At 29.8% G+C, this 26,250-nt stretch overlaps 1 protein-coding gene across 1 annotated transcript; it reads right to left on the bottom strand.

Annotated features, from left to right (window-relative positions):
* Positions 1–679: 679 nt before the first annotated feature.
* mbo (Nuclear pore complex protein Nup88) lies at positions 680–26,250 on the bottom strand. The gene is made up of 12 exons (XM_016075443.4): positions 25,955–26,250; positions 21,084–21,253; positions 18,251–18,376; positions 17,058–17,339; positions 14,827–15,016; positions 13,277–13,412; positions 12,399–12,497; positions 11,266–11,452; positions 8,958–9,230; positions 4,188–4,334; positions 2,337–2,600; positions 680–928 (listed from the first exon to the last, which is right to left on the bottom strand). The coding sequence occupies exons 1-12, from the start codon at positions 26,156–26,158 to the stop codon at positions 865–867; spliced, it is 2,142 nt and encodes a 713-aa protein (XP_015930929.1). The 5' UTR covers positions 26,159–26,250; the 3' UTR covers positions 680–864.

The following is a 26,250-nucleotide window of genomic DNA, read 5'->3' as shown; positions in this document are numbered from 1 at the left end:
CTCCCTTTCTCTTGTCAACCCGAGCCAAAACCACTCCAAAATAGTAACCCCTCACCCATACTTGAAATAGTCATACCTCGTTACGATAGTCACCGCCACAGGTCCAGACGAATGTCTGGGGGGAGTTCTTATTTTCGACAAATTATAGTTCATTTATTAACTAAAAAAAATAATAAATAAAAAAAAGGGGGGGAAATTTAAGACTTTTCTCATTCTTTAAAAAAATTATTATTTAGTTATGAGTTGGCTCTATGCTTTTTGCTTGACAATATTTCTTTTAATCCTATAATTTATCTTATTAAAAAAAAAAAAGACATTTTATTGATATATTGGTTCATCTTTACCTAGTCTCGATGCACTGGATTCCATTAGATGGAAGAGACGGAATTTTTGTTTCAAATCTGAAAAGTGTAACAAGTAAAAGTTTGATTTTAAAACACGTCAATGATAATTTTTTTAAAAAATGATTATAAAATACGGCGATTTTATTAGTGGTGGACCCTATATTAGGTATTCTTATTAATAACCAAACACATGATAATTTATTTTTATTTTAAACAATCCAAAACTGAAAAGTTTAAAAAAAAAAAAAAAGCTAAACATTTTTTTTTGTAATGAGATTTGTTATCTTATATAATTAAGAAAAAAAAAAGGAAATTTTACAAAGAAACATACAGAATAGTTTTATAAATAATTAACATTTAATTAAAATAGTCGATACACAAATGTTTATTTACAAGCACTAAAGAGACACAATTACTTCAAAATTTCTAGCTATTCTTTGCTTATCTAATTCTCGTTTTTTCCTTTACAATTGTCAGAAAATGAAAAAATGAGGACATCTTTAAAACCTCAATATGCATTTCAGACTGTTACCTGTTTCTTCACTATATTGACCTTTTTCATGAGCTCAGAAATAGAGTCTCCCCTGCAAGTAAAAACAAAGTCAGGTACATTCAAATATAAGAATACGTTACACATTTATGAACTTTGCAAACTAAAAAAATTATTTAAAGTAACAAAAAATGGGTATACAAAAATAGATAGTCATGAAAGTAAATTCATTTAAATGCAAAATATAAATTAAACACAGTGCAGCATTTTATAAAGAAAAATATTATATTATTTATATATCTAATTTAAAAATCAGACAGACAATTTTTTTCAGTTTTTAGAGATCACAATTTAATTTCAGAAATATATTCATTATCATAAGGTGGAGTCATGGTATCTAAAGCTGTTGATGCTATTTAATTTGTAGAGTAGTTGCAGTTGTTTACGAAATAAATAAAATTTAAAAAAAAACTTGAAACCAGAAACTTCAAGTTGCAAACATTTTGCAGTTATAGTTATATATTGCAGTTAGCTAGTTCAGTTATTGACATATGTTGATTTTTTTAATACCAAAAATTGACATTTTGTAAAATATTTAAGCAATCATGTCTCCCCATAGCAGAAAGTGCTTGTATGTGAATCATTTGTCAGTAAAAATATCATTTAGTGAAGAAGGAAAAACTTCAAATAACTTTCTTTTAGCAGAAAAATCTACATACAGTACTAATGCAAAAAGAGACATGATTTCTTAACTGCTTCATAAAATGTAAATAGAAGATGAAATTGTGAACATAAATGCTATGACAATATAGAAATGAATGTAAAAAGTTAATTATCTGTAGTTGCTATGCTTCTTATAATCGATAATTTGCTTCATAGCACTTTTTAGTCTTTGGTAATGAAAACCAAACAAATTTTTTTCACTTTAAAAATCAAGTTCCTGAAGTATAAGTAGTACCTATTTCAGGGGTAATTGTGGCACAAAGTGAAAACCCTGAAAATTTTATGTGTAAAAAATCAATATAAATTTATATATCTTTCATATTTAACATAATTTTTTATATTTATTATTTATAATTAAATTACCTTCTAATGCAAAATATATCACATCTATAGAGTAACTAATTCAAGAAGAAGCTTACTTCTAACAAGAATCGCAATATTAGATTAAAAAATTAATATAGCAGATTTAGATTTAAAAATTAATAAGCAATAGTATTGCAAATCAGGGTGAGTTTATATGCTTAGTAATATTCTTGCTATTGGACTTTAAATTCCTCCACTTTAATTATAACCGCTCCATACATAAACATTTTGGTCTCTGTAATTTGAAGAACATAATGTTACATAAAATCAACCATGTAATTCAATTGTTTTTTCAAGATTTCAAATTTTTTTCAAGATTTATATTAGATTTACTTACAACACACATTTGATAGGTTGTTAAGTAATTTGCAAGATAGAGAATAAGAAATTTTCATTTATACAGAATCTTCACTTACTCTTTAGAAATCAGCTCTTTAATGTGCTTAGTTTGAACTTCAGTTAGAGTAAGATTGTTAAGATTTGATTTAGAACTGGAAGCTAATTCATCAGTTTCTTTCAACTTATCATTCTGAAGTTTGAGCTTTTTCTTAATCAAGTCTAAAGATGCTTTAAAGTCCTTCAATTTTTCTTCATAAGACAACAAAGTTGAATTCATGTTAATTTCTGCTTTTGATAGATGAGGAGAATTTTGTTGGAGTTTTTGGAGCACTGTCTCGATTCTGAAATGCACAATAAATCAGTTTAGTTATACTTTCAAATTTTAGAATAAAACAGACAAATACCAATTGAAGTTTTAAAAAAAAAGTGTTTACTGTTCATATATATATGTGTAGATATATATATATTTAAACAGTATTTTCGTTCCAAATCAATAAGAAAGGTTACATTATCTTATTTTTATTTTTTTCAACTTAAATGAGGATGTAAACAACCTTGTCATTGGGTTCCACTTTAAATTCTGCCTTATTTTTAAAATTGTTTTTGGACATTACAGATGCTCTTAAAACTAATAAACAAAAGTTTTTAACTAAAAAATACATATTATGCTAAAAAGGATAAATTATGTTGAAAATGTATATAGATATGCTAAAAAATATAAATTACCGAAAAATAACATAAAAGAATAAGAGAGACCGCTAGTGTGAAGATATTCTACAAAGACCCTCTGATATTCTAAGTGTATCTAAGTTAATACTTTATAAGGAAGGTTAAGTTAGTGGCATAAAATACCTTTCTTTTACACAAAGATTTAGTTTTGTTCTAGAACAAAAAATTATGAGACTTCACAGAAAAAAAAACTTTCTTTAAAATAAGTACAAACATTTGAAGCAAACAACATTAATATCTATGTTTGAAAAGCAAAATAAAACTTTGCAGATAACTTAAAAGAATTTAAAAAGTTTTTAAATGATATAAATCTTACATTGATTTTTGCCTTCCAATGTATCTATAAATTCTATTGAAATTTATAAATAGTATATCAATAAAAAATACACAAAATGTAGTTTAAAATTTTGCTAGTTGTGGAGCAAGTACAATGGTACAGACTACACAACATTAAGCGGCCAAATTCATAGTAATTATATCATAAATGAAAAAGGTAAATCCTAAACAAAAGGCATTTCATGTGTTTAAACTTAACATTTGTTATCCTGCCATTACAGTGCAAAGAAGTCATCGGCACAGTCAAGCATCTTCAAATCCGAATAACATATATGATGTTTGAACAAAATAAAAGGTATGGAATAATGTTTACGTAAAACCAAAAACTACCAGACAGCTGCACATATCAAACAAAAATGTTGAAAGAAATAACCTAAAGTATGAATTACTGCTAGATGACCCCCAATTAGATGAATTGGAAGGAAATTTTAAATTAATGAAAGTAACAAATTATGGGAATACAGAAACTGTTAATAAAGTGGAGAGATGTGTTGTGAAAGAGTGATGCAGTTTTGCGAAGTTAAGTTTGTATCAATATGATTATTAACTTACAAATGAAAGATTTAATAAACACTTTAATCAAATTAGCCAGCAATAGAGAAATGCTTATCTTGAAGATGAGAACACAACGAATGATTAAAATCTTTATAGCCTTCAATAGAACAGAGCGCACAGTCTGGAGAAAAAAACAACACCAATCGGTGTAAATGTTCATATAAAAAGTTAGGAGAAGTGGTGATTCTGAAATGTGTTGCCAAATATTTGGTGCTAACATTGGAATCTTGGCTTTGTCAAAATTAATTTTATATGTTTTAAAATTTGAGCTTTTACAAAGATTTTGTACATATTTAATTTAATTATACCTATTAAATAACTTTTGTTGGCTTGTTTTGGCTTCTTCATATTTCTCTGCAAGGCGTTCTGCCCCTATGCGAAGAGCTTCCTTTTCCTGTTGACTTCGAGCAATATCTCTCAGCTGATATTCTTTCTGCTGTACAAGAACTTTTATTCTATAACACAATTAGAATATATTTCAATTAGATAAATACCTTCGTACAAGCAAAGGCACAAATTTTTTTTCTTCATAAAAATACAATATTTTACAAGCAGACTGCATGATTAAGAATTATGGAAGAAGATTACAAGATATATTTTCTAGGGTATATAGTTGCTCTCTCACTTATAGCTTTGTTGATTTTGAGTAAATGGAGTCTAAAAGTCGGCTCCTAAATTCACACTTGAAAAGTAAATTTTGAAACTGGGTTATTTGAGGATAAAAAAAATTAATAATTAACAAGAAAAATAATTTATAATAATAATTTAAACATATATAAAGTTTAACTACCATCTTTTGCAATGAAATATAACTTAAATCATTAGAGTGTTTCTGAGAATGAAGTGTTTGAATCTGATTTCAGATAACACAAACCAAGTTTGGTTGAAACCAAATTAGGTATCTCAAACCAATGGTACTAACTCAAAATACATATTTAATACAGTAAAAAATATTTATTTTGGTTATAAAAAGATTTGGTTGGACTATAATACCTTTCCTGTCTTTGCATTCAGCTATATTAGTAAATTTCTTAAAAAAGAAAAAAGAATGTCATTTGTTAAATCAAATCAAATATGCAAAGATATTTGTCCAAACATGTTACCCATGTATAGGTTAAACCCCCAAATTGTAGTTAAATTAAGGGTTTCAGAAAGCCATATTATTCACCGAAAAGTACATTATACACGCCAAATCTAATTTAAATGTGAATATTTATGTCATATTGTCAGGATCCTGATTCCTCTCCCACGCATTGGATTGACCCCTTGACCTGAGGGTCAGAGGGTGAAGGACACTGGAGGTGTCGTCCCCTACCTTGGGGGTGGAGCAAATGACTTTTTCTTATGAGAAAGAATATTTTTAGAGATCAGATTAGTTTTGAACGCAGAAGAGTCGAGTTTTTAGTTGAACTATGATAGAAAAAGCATGAACGAAAAAGGGAGCAATAGCGCTCCGGAACATTATACTCTACAGCTTATGTATAATTTTGTAAATAATTATATTAATCCAGAATAATGAAATAAATAAGCTATAACTGAAATAATCCTTGGTCATCCTTATTGAGGAGTTCTTTAAAAACGAACCAAGAGACAAAATGTCTCACAAATTGTCGCAGCCTGATAGGATCCTCGCCAGGATGGAAGGAGGACTGCTATGCTAAGGAAAAGAATCATCGCCTATGCCCACTATGAGAAAGGCCCAGTAAAGAGTGTTGCCTCATGGATAGAAGGATGCCTACGGAAATGTCTAGTGAAAAAGATTGCCTGAAGGAAAGGGTGACGGCGGACTGACAACATCGACGGGAGTTGAAAAGACGGTACTGGAAAGGGACTATTATCGCCGGAGGCGATAGGCAGCCAGCACTACCCCCCGTGACCATAGAGAATAGAGTGTGGTTTCAACATAGACTCTCTGCCAAAGAGGACAATTGAAAAGATAAAGGGAGGTAAGCTTTATCCCATGCATGAAAAGATAAATTACACGCTCACATTTCTCGGTAGAAGTTTAACAAAAAGGGTAGTTAGTTAAGGGGATAAGTTTATTTTGTTTTGGTTTAAAGTCAACCTGATGTGTTATTTTATTTGAGCTTAAGGGATTGGCCAGTTAGCTATAGTATTGTTTATTGGTTTAATGAGTATGATTATTATTGATAAGTATAATATGTAATGATTTGGTGATTTTTTAAGTAACTTAGTGTGTTGGTTGGTTAAGAGTGTAATTTTTTTTTATTGCTTTATTAAGAGTATATATGAAAGAAGAAGAGTATTGATTCAATAGCTTGTAAAGAAGTGTCAGATTATTTAAAGATTGTGTTTTTATATGTCAATAGCGAGCTGAGTAAACAAGATTCTTGGTTTATTATTATTTAGTAGTGATTATTATTATAAGGCATTCTGTTAAAATAATTTCGGATCGGAAAAAGGGTCAAGGAAGGGTTTTGCTTTTGTTTAAAGGAGGAAATGGTTAATTATTATGTTTCTAAAATCTATGAAATGGGAGAGTTTTAATTGTGGGGAAAGTAAAGGTGTATATTCTAGGCGTACCAAAAGGGTACGGTATTTTTATTATTTTGTAATGAAAGTTGAAAAGAGTAATTTGTATTTCTGTGCATTAAGAAGTAATGTTTGAATATTGCATGATACAAATTGTATTGTATATGTTTTGTTTACATATGAGGTGTTAAATTTCATAATAGAATGTCGGTGTATGAGTAGGGGGGAAGGTGTTGCTAAGTGCTATTTTTTTAAAATTTTATTTCAAATGGAAATATTTTTTTTAGTGGTTAAGAACTTAAATTAATACGGTCAATATGAGTTTTCTTGCAAGAGCAAAAAAAGAAGATCTGATAGTGCTAGCTAAGGAGGAGTTTGGGATAACGGTTCCCGAGAACGCCAAGCTTATTGAGATAAGGGCATTGATCACCGAGAGTTCAGGTTACGACGAACAGCTTACTAAAGAAGTTTTGGGTATGATTGTGGAAGGAAGATTAGAATGAGAGGAGCGGAAACGGGAGCATGAGTTAAGAATGAAAGAATTAGAGGTGAGGGGTGCAAATGAGGAGAATGATCTTCAGAAGAAGGACAATAGTACAAACCAAGAGAACACTTTTCATAGACACTTAAACACTTTGACCAAGGCTTTAGGGGAACCTCCGACAAAGGCGGAGGAATGGGGCTTTTATTTTAGAGATGCGGAGTTTTTTCTGAATTTCTATAAGGTGCCCGAGGAATATAGAGGGAGAATAATGGTGGTAGCTTTAAGGGGCAAAGTAAGGGGGCTGAGCGCAAATCTAGCGGAAGGGGATTTGGGAAGTTTTGAAAAAATTAAAGAAATCACACTGAAAGAATTTAGAATAACTCCCCTTCAGCATAAAAACAATTTTGATAACTGCTACAGAAGGATTAACGAGTCTTATACTCAATTCGGAGTTAAAATTAAGGAGTCCTTAGAGATTTATATGGAGTCGAGGGGGGTCACGACATTAGAACAATTGAAGGAATTGGTAGTGACAGATAGGATAAAGGATAGTTTACCTCAGGAGCTGAAATCCCTCATATATTTGAAGGAATCAGATGGATAGTTGGGGGTGTCAGATTTAGGGCAGGAGTTAGATAATGTAGTGGCGGCAAGACCCCAAAACCTTGACGTAGGATTCCGAAATAGGGGAGGGAAAATGAGTGAAAAGCGGGCTCCGGAATACAGAGGTCACGAGACAAGTAGAAGGATTCTCCAAGCCGAAACAATTAGTAGGAATAAAAACAATTTAACGGAACAATTTAGGAAGGGGGTCCCAAAAATACCAGCGAGAAATAGTGGGAACGTAGGAGGATGGACCCCAAAATTTTTTAATTGTAATGAAGAAGGGCATTTAAGAAGGACTTGTCCGAAAATAAATCGGATGAGCATCTGTCGAGAAAATAAGGATTGGTTTTCAGAAAGGGGGGTCGGAAAGAAAAAGTAGAGCAAAAGAGTTAGCTAGTCACTTAAGAGGAAGTGGTCTAGAAAGAGATAGGTTCCAGGGGATTAGGCCAATGAACTTGAAAGAGTGGACATTTGGGCAATTTGGACGGTTAATTTTGTATGATAATTATTATTATTTGTTAGGCAGGAATTTTGGACATGACTTTAAGGATTTTATTTTGATGGAATTCTATAAATGGATTTTGGCATGGATATTTTATTTTTAGCCTGATAAAAGTGATTTCAATGTTTTGATTGTAAAAATATTAGGCTCTTTTATGCTATGTTTTGATTTTGTATTTATTAGTTTGTCAAGTGTCCTAAGTGTAATTTTATGTTTAATAAGGTATAATGCGGCCAATCTCTTTTGCGCACGGAAATGTGTGCGTGTTATTGTTTTTTGGTGCAGGGATGGGCTTGCATTGTTTTTAGATTTCACTTGTACGACCAGGAAAGAAGGTCAAACTAGATGAAACCGGGGGGGAGGTGTCAGGATCCTGATTCCTCTCCCACGCATTGGATTGACCCCTTGACCTGAGGGTCAGAGGGTGAAGGACACTGGAGGCGTCGTCCCCTACCTTGGGGGTGGAGCAAATGACTTTTTCTTATGAGAAAGAATATTTTTAGAGATCAGATTAGTTTTGAACGCAGAAGAGTCGAGTTTTTAGTTGAACTATGATAGAAAAAGCATGAACGAAAAAGGGAGCAATAGCGCTCCGGAACATTATACTCTACAGCTTATGTATAATTTTGTAAATAATTATATTAATCCAGAATAATGAAATAAATAAGCTATAACTGAAATAATCCTTGGTCATCCTTATTGAGGAGTTCTTTAAAAACGAACCAAGAGACAAAATGTCTCACACATATTTTACAATATCTTAATGCTGTAACATGATTAAATTTTCCTTTTAAGATTTGGATTTAAAATTTGTAAGATTGATGTAGTGCTTTCTTCAATGATAAAGAATACCTAAGTTTGCTTATGAATAAAATAATTCAAGCTAGTTACTGATATTCTCCATTTTCTTTTTACCACAGTACAGAAAAATATTTAATTTAAAATAAAAAAAGAATGGTTAACCTTTGAAGCTAATGCAACAAAAATAGCTACCTGCTTCTTAACAATGCTTGAGCTGTATTAAGTTTTTGAATGTATTCTTCTCTATATCTTTGCGTAATTCCACACAAGAAGTCTAGCTGCTGCTGAGGAGAAGACAAAATGTGCCCAGATGTTGCCTGAGATTTTAAAAATGGACAACTTACAGAACGTGAAAGTGCCTTTTCAATAAGCTGCTCAAATGATGGTATTGAAGAGTTAACATCCTCTTCAGAATTGACAAAATTTTCAGATAATAGATGAGGAGGTGGTGAAAAATAAGAGCATCTAAAAAATTTCAGAAAAATTAGTCTGTTACCCATTCAATTAATATATTTAAGCAATTAAAATAAATTAAAAAAAACATATTGCAAGTACAACATACATACATACATACATACATACAAGGAGTGATCAAATGAAAAGGTATGAAACGACGTAAAAACGTAACAGTTAAATACTTGCACGTTCCGCCACGGGAGAACGTAGCGAGACATCTCGAAATGCGATTGGAGTCTCTGACTGGGATCGGAGCATGCGCAGGAGAGAGCAGAGGCTCTTATCAAAAGCGGGTCCAAATGATGCGGCAGTCCGTATGAGGAACAGAAACTCGTGCACAGAAAAACCATTAACTCCTATGTATACTGTGAGACAATCCGACGCCTACGCAGGTCCATCAAGAACAAAAGACCGGGCTGCTCACGGAGGGTGTGGTTGTGCTCCATGATAACGCACGTCCACACGTCTCCAGAGTCACACACATGGAACTGGCCAAGTTCAAGTGGGAGACGTTGGACCATCCGCCCTACAGTCCGGACATGTCGCCCTGTGATTTCCACGTGTTTGCTCAACTGAAGAAACACCTGAAAGGGAAGCACTTCAACTCGGACGACGTAATCAAGGACGCTGTGAAGGCCTGGGTCTCGTCACGGCCACAGGAATTCTGGGAACAAGGAATCCTGCTGCTTGTTCATCAGTGGGATCGTTGTGCTCAGGTCTATGGCGTATAATTTGAATAAAGTCTACATTTGTACCCACCGAGTCATTTCGTACCTTTTCATTTGATCACCTCTAGTATATATATATAGCACAATAAATAAATACAAAATATTTTAGATTTATTAATGATTTAATTATCTTTATTTTTCAAGATTATGAAATTTTATTAAATAATATTTACCCCCGAGGAATTAGTCTTGCTTTGTAATCATGATGATAATATTAATTTTAAATTTTGGGATTTGGGTATTATAAAGGAAGAATATATCTGCTTTTTTGATTTATACGATAAAGAAATGATTTAAATTTTAATATAAATAAACTAATTACTGGGAATTCTAAAGTTTCTAAAAACATCTATTTAAATACCATTTTTAATCAAATGAATAGAATTAATAGAAGATTTGGTAATGTTCATTTATCCAAAAAACAAATCGACAAACTCCTTCAAAATTTGATAAAAAATAACGGATTCCCAACTTAGTTATTTAAAGTAATTGAGTTAATTGTATGTCATAATAAATAAATTCACTAAAAACTTAATTGTTAATTTATATACTTTTTACCATCTATTTCGGGCAAATATGTGGCTAAAATTATGGCAAAGCAGGCAATTCATGTTTCTTTCTTTCTCTCTCTCCCTTTTCATATTCTTAAATAAAAGTTAATTTTCTAAAATCATTAAAAGTGTATAATTAAATATCAACCTTATTCATTATAAACTTCTTTAAATTATCCAGTATAACATTACTTTGCGCACATCCATTTTTGGGCCAATTCTTGGTAACTAACAAATCAAACGCGCTTCAGTACTGCAGTAAGAATGCACTATGAAACAAAATCCCCCCATTTACGCTTTTACCTCAGTTTGCACTTCTGTTTTCATATTTTGTAATCTGGCAATTCTATTGCATTGATATATTTTGCTTTGGCTATATTGAAAAAAAATATTAGAAAGCACTCTTTTTTGCGGATATAATCGTGTGAGCTGATAAAGAAATTATAACCCCTCCAGATTTGTATTGAAATTTTTAAAATATAATTTTCTTCTTTTCTTTCTTTCTTAAGTTTAACCTTAAAGGGCACTTTCGTTTAATTTTTTTCTACTCATTATACAAAACACCCAGACACAAAATATAGTTATTCAAATTTAGAAAAATTTCTAGGGAATATTTTAGAAACATTAGGTTTTACATGGAAAGTTCTAACACTTATGTCTTATTTCAATATTTTGATCGTGGATATTTTTGAGAAAAAATGAGTTCAATTCTGCATCAAAAGCAATAAAATATTACTTGTAAAATTTGTTATTATTTACACTTACACTAAAGGAAAACAGAGGAATTCCCACGAAGCCAAAAGGCAAATCAAATTAACGCTGGCATCATTTACACTCACATCTAAACCTAGAACAGGTACTGACTCCATTTCAGATAAAGGCTTGGTACAGAGGATATGCTCCACTATGCAGGTTTGCTTTTCTTCTGAAGTGAGTAATTTTTCAAGTTTCTCTAAATAAAACAAATAAGAGTGATTTCAATACGCAAATAAGATTTTCAAAATAACACTATTAAAGCAAATATTAAATAGGCAAAAAGCCACTTTAGAACTGAGAGATAAAATATTACTAGTTCCTAAATTTATTTACATAAAGATAACTTTTTGACAGAAAATAATTTCTTCTAATTTTTACATGGATTGAGGGATCACAATAGCATCATGGTTTAGACTCTGGCCTGTCAAAGTGCAGGACCAGGTTTCTATTCTCAAAGGTGCTTGAAATTTACATAGGTTCAGATCCATCGATACTAGTGTGTCTGAGAAGTAAATTCGAGCATAAAGCAATTCTGACCACATTGTCATTGTTTGTTGGCCTTGAAATTTCAGCAATTTAAACTCTGCAGCTCCCCATGCTGACAATGGGTTATTGTGGATAATTAAAAAAAAATTATTTACATAAGTACATTATTTGAATAAACATAATTTTCAAAAGAAAAAAAAAGTTTTTATAATTTTAACGTGGATTTTACGTGGACCACAATGGCGGAATGGTTTAGACTCTGACCTATCAAAGTACAAGACCAGGTTTCTATTCTCAAAGGTGGCTTGAAGTTTACATAGGTAGAGATCCATTGATACTAGTGTGCCTGAGAAGTAAATGCGAACATAAAGCAATTCTGACCACAGTGTCATTGCCACCATCATATTATTGGCCCTGAAATTTTAGAGCCTTAAACTTGGTTCTCATTGCTGTTAACTGGCTGTTGTGGATTACTTTACTTACTTTTACTATTTAAGAGTATGAAGTAATAATAATAAAGAGATGATAAAAGCTGTCCACTAAAAATAAATAGTTATTTTATTTCCCATAAATAAGAAATAACAATTCAATTTATAAAAAGTAATATTTTAATAATTTCTAAAAAACTAATGCAACAAAATAGTAAAGTGATATACCTGTTTCAAGATATTCTTCAATAGTTTTAAGAAAGGGTACAGCAACAGAATGTAAGCCTGATATGTGAGTGCAGTGATATTTACACTGAGAAATCATATCTGGAAGAATGAAAGTTTTTATTATGAACTAATTTTGTACTCATAAGGGAAACATATTTATATTGGGAAATGTGTACAATTAAAGATGCTTTATTTTTTAATACATAATTTTAACCTTGTTTTAGTGATAAAACATTATTATTATAAAAATTAAGTTTAATCATATATTTAGCATAATTTGCAAATATTAATTAAATATACAATAAAACTACACACAAAAACTTTATACAATTATATTTTAGTTCTGCCCAAAAGGAGAAAAATCAGATGCTAAGCTTAATAATCAGGAAGAAAGGTTTAAATTGGAAATGATAACATTAAAAATTTTTTTTTTCACTTTTAATTGTCATTCATGGTGTTCTGAATTGTGCCCATTTAAAATATCTTTAAAAGACATTTATTACCATACCATCCTTAGAACTTCTCAAACAGATAAAACAATAATTGAAAATTGAACATAAAGTGTCTTTCTTTGTTATCAATTTCTTTTTTTAAATATTAATTTTTTAGTTCATTTTATCTTTAATTTTCATGTGTTCTAAGTTATTTCTGCTAGTTATTTTCTCTCCCTTAGTTTTTTTTCTTTCTATTTTAAATCTGAGTGGAAAACAATCTGCAGATGCTGTGATAATATGCTATGTTCACTGTCTGTACTGGCTAGGTATATGTACCAAGTACTGTTCTAATCCCACATTTATTTTTTAACTTTTATCTACATACATGACTAATAAATACAGTTTTAGTAATAACTAATTATTAAATAAGCAAATCATAAATACCTTTATGTAATCTGATAGGATGGCTATAAACATCATCTTGCTCTTCAGATAACGTTAGAGGGAGTTCAACACTTTCAAACACATATAAAGAAATATCACAACTTTCAGAGGAATTTTCAAAGTCCCACGCATCAAACTAGAAAATAATAGAACAATTATAGAATAATGGAAAAATCGTAAAAAATATAAGCAAATTGGTTTAATTAATACTATGTTTAACACAATTACAGATATTTTTTTTAACTATTTTCAATATATATATGTCTTTCTCATTGATAACCTGTGGCAATGCTGCTTAGCAAAAAAAGCAATGAAATAAATTATTATAATTTCATAACAAAAAAAACTTGACAATAATCAATAAAAGACAAATCTATGAAGTTTTCTTTTCTACAATAAAATTTCACTTCAGAGACAATCTTTTAAAACAAAATGGTCAAATTAGATTAAAGATATTTTCCGTGAAACTAGGCAAACTAATATGGGCTATATACCGCTTTCCCTCCTAAAGTTGTAAACTCAGGGTGCATAGCCAAATCATGCAACAAAAAATAAGCACTTTTTAAGTGCTTTTTAAGCACTATATCCATTAACAATAGCAAAATAATTTTCTAACACTTTACATGATCATGATAAATAACTAGTTCCTTACAAAGAACTCTTTTCTTGATTATATTAGACATTAAAAAAAATCTCACCGATCCAAGCTCAGTAAACCTGACAAATGATTGATGCTTTCATAAACTATATACCGAAAAACTCATTTCCAATAATAATAATAAAAACTCATTTTCGAAAAGGGAAAATTAAGCACTTTCTAAAAATACCCCATGAAAAAAGCACCTTTAAGAGCTTTTAAAAAATGAAAATCGAAAATAAGCATCTTTAAGGACTTTTTAAAAATGCTATGCCCCATGATATTTACTTAATAAGACAGGAACACTGCAATTCTAAGAACTCTTTTTAACTCCTTTAGATCAGACACCTCTATCTTATAAAAAATTTATTTATTACAGAGATAGCAAGCTTCTTTCACAGTGGATGAAACCTCCCCAAAAGAAATCAAACATGTGTTGAAAACTTTTTTTTATAGTAAAAAAATGTCAGGTGTAAATTAAAATTGTAATAAATTTTAATTGCAATTTAGTTCAAATAATACAGCATTAGTTTTCAAGTTATTATCAAGTTATAAAAAACTATTTAAAAATAAGTAAAAATTAAAAGTAAAAATTGAGAAGAAAAATAATTTTAAAAGAAAAAGAGAAAGAATACAAAATAAGATTAAATGTGCTTGGCTTGACTCATTTGAATGCTGGAGATTGGTCAGATTAATTTGCGTGCACATTGCTGAAAAAATAGTACAAAAATTATGGAAATTTAATTATCTGATAATCAAGTTTTTAAAAGAATATTTATTTTCATCCCTTTTTTTTTTTAAATGGAAGAAAAACAACTGCATGTAACTTAAAATGTTGAAATTTAAATAGCATACAGAGATAATTATTTTAAATGAAAAAAATAAATAAATGCTAATTATTTTAAAACCTTACCTTATTTTCATTATTCAATTTGAGAGTTTCAAGAACCAAACAATGATACATGATGCCGGAGCTAGTAGCTAATATGATGCATGGTGGAGTTGTGTGTAGGCAAAGAATATAGCAAGCATCATAGCCATAATTGTCTTCTGATTGAGGATACATAGTAAGTGGACCCATAACTTTGGGAAGTGCCTGGGATCTGTATTAAAAAAATAAAAAAAGATTTTAAAGAATTACTTTTCACGCTTACTAAACGTAAAATTCAAATAAAGGCAATTGCAGAATATGTCACATAAATTCAGTAAATATACATTAATATAATTCTACTTTAAGGCAGGGTTGACTTTTTGCAAGTAGAAACTGTTAATAACTAAAAGAAGTCTTCCTTAGTTCTAGTAACTATTAAACGACATTCGTGCCAGTAAACTTAATGTAACTCCATTTAATAATCGTAAAAACTTAATATAATAATTAATAGTTAAAAGTTAAGTGTGAAGAAAAATCTTAAATTACAAGAGTGACATTTCTGAAGTAAAGCAATTGAATTGATAATTGTTGATATTGCTCTGTATTAGAAAGTTTTGGCTTGTAATCTTATTATAACATTAACATTTACATTAACATAACCTTTTTGTTTTTTATTACATTAAATTCTAAAATTCAACTATTTAGTTTTATTTTCTCAAGTCAGGATTTGCATGTCAATAGTCAACAATCCAATCATGTAAACATTAACACAGTCTTAATCTTCGCTGCATATAAGAAGCAATATAACTGGTTAGATTCCACTGACTCTCAAATGTTGTAACTTTTGATGTAAACAATGATAAATATAAATATCAACTAGTCTTTTGTTGGGTATATATTACTACAGAGTGCAAACAATGTAATATTTGATTAAGAATGTGATAATAATATAAATAATTTTTTGTTGATTTAATTGTTTTTCTTGTGCATTGTCAGTAGTATGTCAGTAATTACGTTCATGGTCATTTTCTGAGTTTCTGTCACAAAAGAGGCAGAAAGAAGTTTTTATTATGCCGTCTTAACCAGTCTCTGCCAGTGGTTTTAACTGCCATGGTAGAAATCTATCAATTCTATTTTAAGCAATTTTTTTACATAATAAAGATACTTTAATATTTTACAAGAATATCTATTTTAAAAGAAAATAAAAGGATCTGAATGTCATATCATATAATCAACAAATATATCTTAATTATTCTCGACTTTAAATTTACATAATTCAGCTTAAATATTAAATACCAAAATTTCATCATACTTTTAAAATATCATTAAAAAAAAACCCAGTTTCATTTTCTCACACTTGGTTCGAAGAAAAAAAGGATTACATAAATTATTTAAACAAGTAAAAAAGTGATGTAGTACATACTTATGTTGATGTAAAAAAATGTAAGTTAATGTTAAAAAATGATGTAAGATATATTAAAAAAAGTAAAAACTGAAATCATTCATATAAAGTAAAAAAGTAGTTAAAAAGATAACAAAATGTATTCTAATCCTGCAGTTTTTTGAAAAAATTTTCAGTGTCATAAAAAGTCATGTCATAAGTAAATGAAATAAATTATGTAAAAATAAATATTTCTAGTATAACTAAATGAATTATTTAGTGAAATAAACAAAGAACCAAAAAAAAAAACAACAACTTTAAAATAAGTCTTTAAAATATGCATAATACAGAAAAGTAATGAGTATCTGGGGAATCAGGTGGCATGACAACCACAACTAGAATAAAATATGTCACCTTTAATAGGTATCATTGTGTTGAAATTCCATTTCTTTATTAATTAATGCTTTTTAAATTTAAAAGAAAAAAAAAGAGTTTATTACCAAAATATAAACAAAGATTTATGATAATATATGCAGAATAGAAACATGTATCGATACAATATTGATAAACAGTGTCGTGAAGACAAAATGTTATGGGGGCAGATTCTCCTACAATGAACAAAATACTAACCTTTTCTGAAATTGCATTGACATGCAAAATTAGATTTAACTCTAAAATTAGGCAGCAAACAAACTGTATTCAGATTATAGTGACAGACAAAACATTGTGGGCTGGAATCATAAATTTTCACACATTTACATGCAAAAAACACATTTACATGCAAAAATAGATTACTTAAGTTCTAAATCCAGACAGCAGATTAACACACTCATGAGTTCCTTGTATATCAAAAATAATTTTTTTAAAAATTAAGTTTCTTTAATCAACTTACTTTTCTTTTTTCATTGGTGCTTTCACAACATAAATATCACCACTACTATGTAAGAGATATATAGGCCAAATAACTACTTTTTCTATACGATCAACAAGTTTTAATTTATTATAATATGGTATTTCAACTTCTTCAGAAGGTCCAAAATCAAAACTAATTGCATTTTCTCCAAAACATGTTGAAAAATTGATTTTTGATTCAGTTGTTAAAAAAGAACTTTTTGTGCTGCTTCCTAATGATATCACTTGTTGTGGAGCTTGGGGATCTGTGACATCATATATACTGAAATAGAAAAAAAATTTCACAAATATGTTAGATGCAAAATAACTTTGAACTTTTTTTTGTATGATTTTAATAGCAAAATTGCAAGAGTAATGAAATACAAAATATTTTTATAAGAAAATATGAATTTGAAAAAATGAAATTATAATATTCTTATGTAATTTTATTTTTAATTCTGTTACGCACAATGAAGAAAATAAATGAGTCACTAGGCTTGAAGGTTCAGTTGTAACTTCAGTAACTCAATATAGCTTTTGAAAATATACTATCAAAGAAGAGGGAGGACCTAATAAATTGAAACAAAGATAAATTTTACAGGAGAAAAAAAAATATACCAAAGGAAAAAGGGATTTCTTCAGACAATATCATTTGTAAAAACAATTTATTTAAAGATTCTGATTTTAGAATGATAGTGATATCTGCATAAAACTTTAGTTCACTCATTCATAAAATATAATTTACATATACTATAATATCCAGGAATTATGTGGCAAAAACTTAATACATAGTTGCTACTGAAACACCCATGATGAATATTCTTATATTACATAATTGTTTTTTAATTGCAGGCATATCATATTTATTCCTTCATTGGCATCATCCATAATAATAATAAAAAAAAAAGATGCTAAATTCAGAATTTCAAAATGTGTTAAAAGCATTAGGTTTTATTTACTGTGCATTAGGCATTACCATGTTTAAAAAGAAACTTACTGCTTGAAGTTAATGGTCGTGATGGGGGGTTTAGCAAGACATTTTTAAGTATTTGTTTTTTATTATTATTATTATTATTTTGTTTTCTGAAAAGTTTTTGCTTTAACTCTTATGTAACAATTTATCATTTCTGCGCAAATTAAATTATTGATTAACCTAAAAATAGGCATATTATATAACAAATGTCAAAACTATACCGGATATAGTTATCTGTACTAAGTACTGTGAGATGAGTGCTTGAACTGCTGCCTGGGTGCCAAGCAACTTGCACAACGCCAATTCTATTCGAACAGACAAAGAAAGTTTCTGCAATATTCCAAGACCTATAATACAAAAGAAACAAGGGAAAAATAAAGCATAACACAGTAATATGTTTATATATGTGAAATAAAAGCGCTTATGACAACCCTGAAGTACAAAAAAAAATAAAAATAATAATCTTCCAGAAATCCAACAACGGTATACAGAAAAAATTAGAACACAAGTTTAGTAAATATAGAAGAAACAAGCAAAAAATCCACATTAACGGTTAAGTGATTTACACAAAAACTATAAAATATTCTTGAAAATAAGACCTTTAATATTTTATAATTAACTTTGGTGAACAAAAGTACATGATAGTTTTATCTAGCTCTCCTACAAATTTTTTCTGCAAATTGGCACTTAGTACGCAACATCGGTAGTTTTAGTTTCAGTTATGTTGCGCTAGAGCTGGAAATGGGTAATTAGTGATGATCTAGGATACATCTCCGAGGATGAACCGAAGATATGCCATCATAATTTTGGTCCTCTCCAGATGATGGCTTCCCCACTTTGGTAGCCTAATGACCAATGAGCGAAGCGGAGCAGTTTACTGCAGAATATTTTAAGAAGGATCCATACCTTGCATCTTTATATTTTGACAGGCTAATTAAAGTGGAGTACATAACATCTAATTTTTTTCTATCATATGTTGTTTTACACATTAAGATTATAAAAACACGATTTAAGAGGGCAATTGTAATGAATTATTTAGCCTTACTATAAATTATAATTGGCACTTAGTAGTACACAACTTAAGCTTCATGTTTTTGATTCTTTTCTACTTTAAATTAAACTATGTATTTACATTTATTTACAAAAAACAAATGAAAGTGTTTCCATACAGAGTTAATAAAATATGTTTAAAAAGTGTGAATGAATACTTTCAGCAAAAAAATATATATATTTTTTAAATAAATGGAGAAACAAGTTCACAAAAGTCACTCATGTTATCTTTCAAATAATCGGGGGGAAAACATATTTTGCAGATTGAACTATAGCAATAACTTCCAGATAAATGATATAATTTTTTTTTAATCTTACGGCTATACTGAAGGTAAGAATAGTGATAAGATTTACAGTGCTGATTACCATGCCTTAAAGTGCATATGTGCAGAATTTGGAACAGATAAGTTTGGAATAGCAGATTTTTCTCAGCTATTTCAAAGACATAGCTTTATTATCTCCAAGACTCCAAGGTTACAATAATAAGGCAAATCATAGAGTTTTACTTTTTATGAGCCTGGTAGCAGAATTAGTGAGTTAATCTACAGCACATAACTTTGAATTTGTTTGCAATTCAGACTGAGATAAATATTCCAAATATTAGGCTTAATTTAACATTGAAAAGTTCATAATTAATAAATAAATAAATTATAGACAAAAATGTTACGTTGTTAAAAATTTATGGTAATTTATTTTGAATTTTACCTAATAAAAACTTTTAAGTAACAGGAATAAATTTCTATACAGTTCCTAGACAATCTATAATAAAATAATCACTTGGTTATTGTCTGTATAGAAAATTTTCAGTCTGTATAACTGTTTCAACTGTGTAAAAATTTTAGATGAAAAAAAATTATATTTTTTAAAGACAGCAATTTTTCTCCCTTTCCTATATTTATGCAGATTCTTCAGTATCAGACGTTAGAAGTTTTTTGAAAGTTCAGGAATTCAATGCACATATAAAAAGAGTAAGTTCAGCATATTATTTTTATTGCTTATTTATTTTTGAATAAGGGAAGAAAAAAATTATTTTTTGGAAATTTATTAATCATCATTGCCATGCTGCAGAATTTTTGCTATCAAGATCATAGATAATTTTCAAATTTATGGATATAAAGAATTTAGAAAAAAAAGCTAGATCTAGAATTTCAAGCTTCTTTAACAAATAATAAATTGTGTTTATAGTAACTGGCAGTGACATAAATTTGATGCCAAAAACATAAAACCCATTTTATTTTATTTTCCAAAAATATTTCAACTACATTATTTTCCATAACATAATAATGTTTCAAACAAAATTTATATTACACTTTTTGACTGGAAAGACAACACAGATGGAGACGGAAATAGTGAGATATGGAATTCACTTGGTATAAAGGTACTGAGAATGAAATGAAAGGTATTGGTAAAAATTGAAATCTAGATAGAGCACTTTTCTGACAACCATGTAAGGTAGAGAGGCACAACTGAGGCATTATGAAAAAAGAGGTTGAAAGAATAAACAAATTAGAAAATTTTCATAGGATTAAAATAGAAATAGATTACTTTGCACTTCAGCTAGTTAGGAATAGAGATATTGACTTTTGTTAGTCGGCAACAATGGGAAACAACTGTATTTTCAATCTTGTCATTTACCCCAACTTTGCACACAAATCACTTGGATATGGAATTCACTTGGTATAAAGGTACTGAGAATGAAATGAAAGGTATTGGTAAAAATTGAAATCTAGATAGAGCACTTTTCTGACAACCATGTAAGGTAGAGAGGCACAACTGAGGCATTATGAATAAAGAGGTTGAAAGAATAAACAAATTAGAAAATTTTCATAGGATTAAAATAGAAATAGATTACTTTGCACTTCAGCTAGTTAGGAATAGAGATATTGACTTTTGTTAGTCGGCAACAATGGGAAACAACTGTATTTTCAATCTTGTCATTTACCCAAACTTTGCACACAAATCAGTTGAGGTAGAATAAATGATAAGGACACAGCAAAGTCATACCTTCCAATTATATTATCCTCATCAGATCCAGGTGTACCAAATTTTCCGTATCTCCATGGAACCTCATAAATCATCACTCCATTTTTTCCACTCAATGCTAACAAACTCCCTGTTTGATTGAATAAAATCGATTCAACATCAAATATTGGTGGATTTGTCAAAGTAAGTTCCTGAAAAAGAAAATTAAACTGTAATTTAAAAATACTGTTAACTGATAGAAATTAATATGAAATAAAACATAGACAATATAAATCACACATTTAGATATTTAGTTAGAGTTGGTTAAGCTTAGGACACAACGTAAAATCTGCAGTAAAAACCATTCTAAAAATCTTCTAGTCCGCGTCTAAATTTTGTAAAAATTAACAACCTATCATTTAAGTAACAACCCATCATTACCTTAACAATCTATCATAGCCATTTCTTTGAAAACAGTTGAGAAGTATCTTTCTTCCATTAAGAGTTAGGCTGACGAGCAGGGCACATCAACCAGAGGTCTATTGTACCCAAACCCTAAATCGTGATTAGCAAGAACACCCTATAGTTGAAATGAAGTTCAGCAAGCACCTTATAGGAACATCTTGCAGTTCCCAGGTATTGACGCAATGCTGCCCTAAATGCTCAAATCATTGAGCAGAATAGATATCACAATCACAGAGTATGTGTCGTGATGTCTCTTCTTCAAGATGACAACCCCGACAAAGAAAATTGGATTCTATTCCCATTATGTGCAGGTGTCTCCTGAGGATGCAGTGACCAGTAAGAAGACCCATGATTTTCCTTAAACTGTTTCTATTAAGCTTTAAGAGCTCCTTTTGACGTACACTAGGACAGTCATGATTCAGCTCCTTAGCTTGTCTCTGACCGTCAGCAACGCGCCATTGCTCATGGGCAACCTTGCTGTAGAGCTTGAAAATGGATGCCCTAAATGAGGTGGGAGAAATCCCCAGCGCAGGTTCAGGGCCTCAGAAGATTCTGTTAAGAGTTGAATTTACATCATTTGTTTCAAACTGTCCAAAATTTTGTATGCACATAGCTGAACAGTGACAAAAACTATACAGCATTATACCAAACAAGCACCTTAAATTGCTCAAATGCTCCCTGCAATTTCTAACACGTTTGGACAAGCAATAAATACCGAATGAGCAGCTCCACCCACTTACAGTTTCTTAAGCAGATATTTTTTAACACAATTGTGTCAAACTGAAATTTAAAAAAAAAAAAAATGCCTTGGGGCAAATTGAAAATGGGAGAAAGAGGGTGGGGGAAAAACAGTTTAGCGTTAAGGTGAGACACATTGCTTTCTTTTTCTGGGAAGTGATGATAGCATGTCTCATTATTGGTCAATAATGTTAAGTTAGAGGGAGAAAAAAGAAGGGGAAAGGAGCAGTTTAAAGAAGAGAAAGAGCTTTGGTTTCTTAGAATTATTTAAGAAGAATGAGAAAAAACTTGTTTAACAGGACGGTGCATATTTTATTCTTTATTTCAATGAAGAGAAAATGGCTTGTTTAATTCATTCCTGGTTAATGAGATTGATGGAGAGAAAAAGGATGGGTGAATGAGGAGTAGAAAGTCCAGAAATAACTTTATTTTCCTTGAATTATACCAGGTCATAAAAAAAAACTGGTTTTGGGTAGTTTTGCCTTTTAGGAAAGCAAAGATTTTTTTTCTTTTCTTTAAATTCACGGCTTGTGATGCAAATGGAGCAAACTAGGAAACCAACATATTGATTTTGATTTTTCTGATTAAATTTTCTTGTTCCATTAGTTCCTAAGGTTGAAGTCTATCGGGACACATTTAAACCAACAATAAAAGTAGAGTTACAGCCCCTGTATGAAAAACGTCAGTTATTTTAAAATATTATTTTGTAAGATGCAATTTGTTTAGACATTTTATTTCAAAATACCATGTATATAAACATAATATGCATAATTTATTTTGTGTTAAAGTTTAAGAAATTAAAATCAAGCTACTAGAATTTACAATTGAAGAGTTTCCTAATTGATATTTAGTTAAGACAATTTTATTACAATTTAAAATTTATTTTCCAATAACTAAAAGAAACTTTTATAGTTATCCACATAATATATATTTATAAATTAAAAACTTTACAATGGAAGTACATTAATCACAGAATTGTTCATTGTAATATAGGCAAATAAATGCAGATTGTATGTTATCAAATACTAGAAGTTTTTGACAGTTAACCTTTTTATCTACTTTTAACCATTATGACAAAAAAAAAACCTTTTTGGCATAGTTTTTGACAATTCCAAAATTTTAGTGGGAAAAACAATTATTAGCTATAATAAATATGAATCATTTATAAGTAAAAGTTACAAAATTACAAGTTATCAATAGATTATGTCTTGACAATTACTGTCAAAAACTAAAATTTTGGCATATAAGCTATTAAATAATTATAAATAAAAATGTTTGACATTGTAATTTATTCAATCTGTTAATTAGATCAACTATTTAAAATAAAATACCAAAACAATCATATATATATAAAAAACTAACCAATCACCTTCATTATGTGTAAAATCAATTTTGATTCATTCCCATTTTAACTCCTTAGAAAGCACGAAATTACAAACAAAAAAAAATAGTTTTAAAGACCTGTGTACTGCTAGTTTATTTTTCAACCAAAATTATTATAGCATTCTAAAATAATATGCAATTATGATATTTATTCTAATAACCAAGCTAAATATTGTAAATTCTTGAGGTGATTAATAGAAAAAAACTAACACATTTAAATAAACATTTATATTTTTTATAAATTTAAATTAATTTTATTACTGAGGAATATATCAATTGCAATATTTATTGGCAATCTTCATGTACATATACGTGTCAACCACAAATATTGAGAGTAAAAAAAATAATTCTTAAGTAGAGATCAGACAATTAGTGGCATCTACTTTAGTTTTAATTATTCCAAAAAATTCGATCAAGCTATGGCATAAAAGAATTAAAAATCAATATTTTTAGATTGATAATGACTAGGACTGCAGGTTTGTCGCGGTGCGAATTTCCGCGAAATAGTCATCTTTTTTCCTAAAATCCGTGAATTTCTCAATATGTCTTGACTTGCGTGAAAATTGCTTAAAACTTGATTTTTTTTTCGTTTTTTATTTATTATTCTTATTAAACAGAATTTTTTATTTTCTTGAACCTTAAATTGAACATGTATAAGATAGATATTCAGGAGAGTGAATCAATAGCAAAATGATATGAAAATAGTTCAGAGATAATCACTATCTTGTCAACTAAGGTGGTCTTTCTACACTTAGGGAGGGTAATTACCTTCTTGAAGTCAGTAAGAGTACAAAAGAAATTGGAATCACAAAAGAAGGAAAATGTTATAAATCAAATCTTTGACAGAAAAATTATTATACATGCTATAGCACTGGCCAATGAAATTTCTACTGCCTTTCTACATCGTTAATTTTTCCCAGGCGGCTTCTTCTGATTTCTTAAATATGGATCAGTTTCTTAGATAGAGGGACTTGTAACTAGTAGTTTGTATGTAGAATGTTTGAGTTTTCACAGCAATTACTTCTTACAAAGCAACGGTCAAGGAATTCCGCGTTGGTGAAGGAAAATTGATCGAGTTTTGGAACTCAAAGACCGAACGCTCAAAAATTGGCAATTCAAAGTTTGTCGGTGCCTAAAAACAGCGTTGACGCAGAAAGATCGTTTTCTAAGTATAAAAATGTATTAAGTGATGAAGGATAAATGAGAATAATCTGACAATGTACAATACTTTGTACCAAAATTTTGTTCATTTAAATAAAAATATTAATATTGCTTGAAATTCAAATAAATACTTTTGTTGTGTATTTTTAAGCTTTTTTTTATTATTTGTGAAATTTCTGTCTTTTGCATCATTTACATAATACATTTTTTTATGTTTAGAATTTGTGTAATTTTCAAGATTTCCCGCGACAAACTTGCAGCCCTAATAATGACAGATAACAATTCATAGATAGTACCAGCAATAAACTGAATAGTACCTAATAATGTAGAAAATAACATATTGATCTTAAAGTATTAATAGTACCATGTTTTTCAAAGAAAACTAGTAAATAATTTTGGCAACATGTTTAATTTATGATATGCATATCGTAAATAAAATAGAAAGAAAATATATATATATGTATGTATAACAGAAAGAAACCAACACTAAGGGTATAATTTAGTCACCCCCTAACGTTTTTTGAAGCCTTGGCGTTTGAAGTTGCAAAGACAGATCACGATATGGTAACATCCTTTAAAATAATTATAACAGCTCCTGGAAAGACAACATTAACTTAAAATGCTACGTAACTGCATCATGAAGATCTAAAACTCATCCATCTGGATTTTAGATAGATTTCTTGTACATAGAAAATGCATAGATAAATATATATACATATCTTCTATAGTACTTTAGTAAAGTGAGTAAAAATTAAAAGAATCGTAACTCGAATTTCAGCTATTATTTACAACTCAAGGATAATCTCTGGAAATTTCAGTATAACTTGAATTAAATTATTTTTAAGCCGGCCAGGTGGCCGAGCGGTTAGCGTGCCTGACTGCAAAGCCATAGGCTGCGGGTTCGAATCCCGCTCTAGGCATGGATGTTTCTCTCTCTCTCTGTTGTGAGTGTGAATGTGGCCCACCCTACAAACGGGTTTGTGGCGTGGGCAATTTTGCTCGCCTCCGTGACTTTGGTTCACAGGTGCCCACTGGGTAACGCGAAATGAGCAACAATTCTGGCATAGTATAGGCAAAGATTCAAATTCAGTGCCTGCCATTGGAAAAAAAAATTATTTTTATTATTTAATAATTACAGTGACTACTTAAACAGTTAATCATCTTACTTTCACTTTATTTTCGTGATTTTCTTTGGAATTTAACTGAACAGTCAAAATACAGGATCCGTTGTCATGCCAAACAAACGCATACTGTTCGTAAATAGCAAATAAGTTTTTAGACTCCTTTACATTGTTATATTTCGTTTTATTCATACTCAACTTTTCAAGCATTACATTGCTTATAATATTCTGATTAATCATAGCTGTCATTTTTACATAAATGAATCAATATTCAGCTAACTACCAAATTACTACTGAGTTTTGAGTTGTGTGGTAATTACATGAAGTTAAACGTCTTTACC

Source organism: Parasteatoda tepidariorum, chromosome 5 (genome assembly GCF_982258835.1).
Source record: "Parasteatoda tepidariorum strain Cologne lab strain chromosome 5, Ptep-v5.0, whole genome shotgun sequence".
NCBI lineage: Eukaryota > Metazoa > Arthropoda > Arachnida > Araneae > Theridiidae > Parasteatoda > Parasteatoda tepidariorum.
Note: the sequence above shows the minus strand (reverse complement) of the source record. Positions and strands in the feature narration are given on the sequence as shown.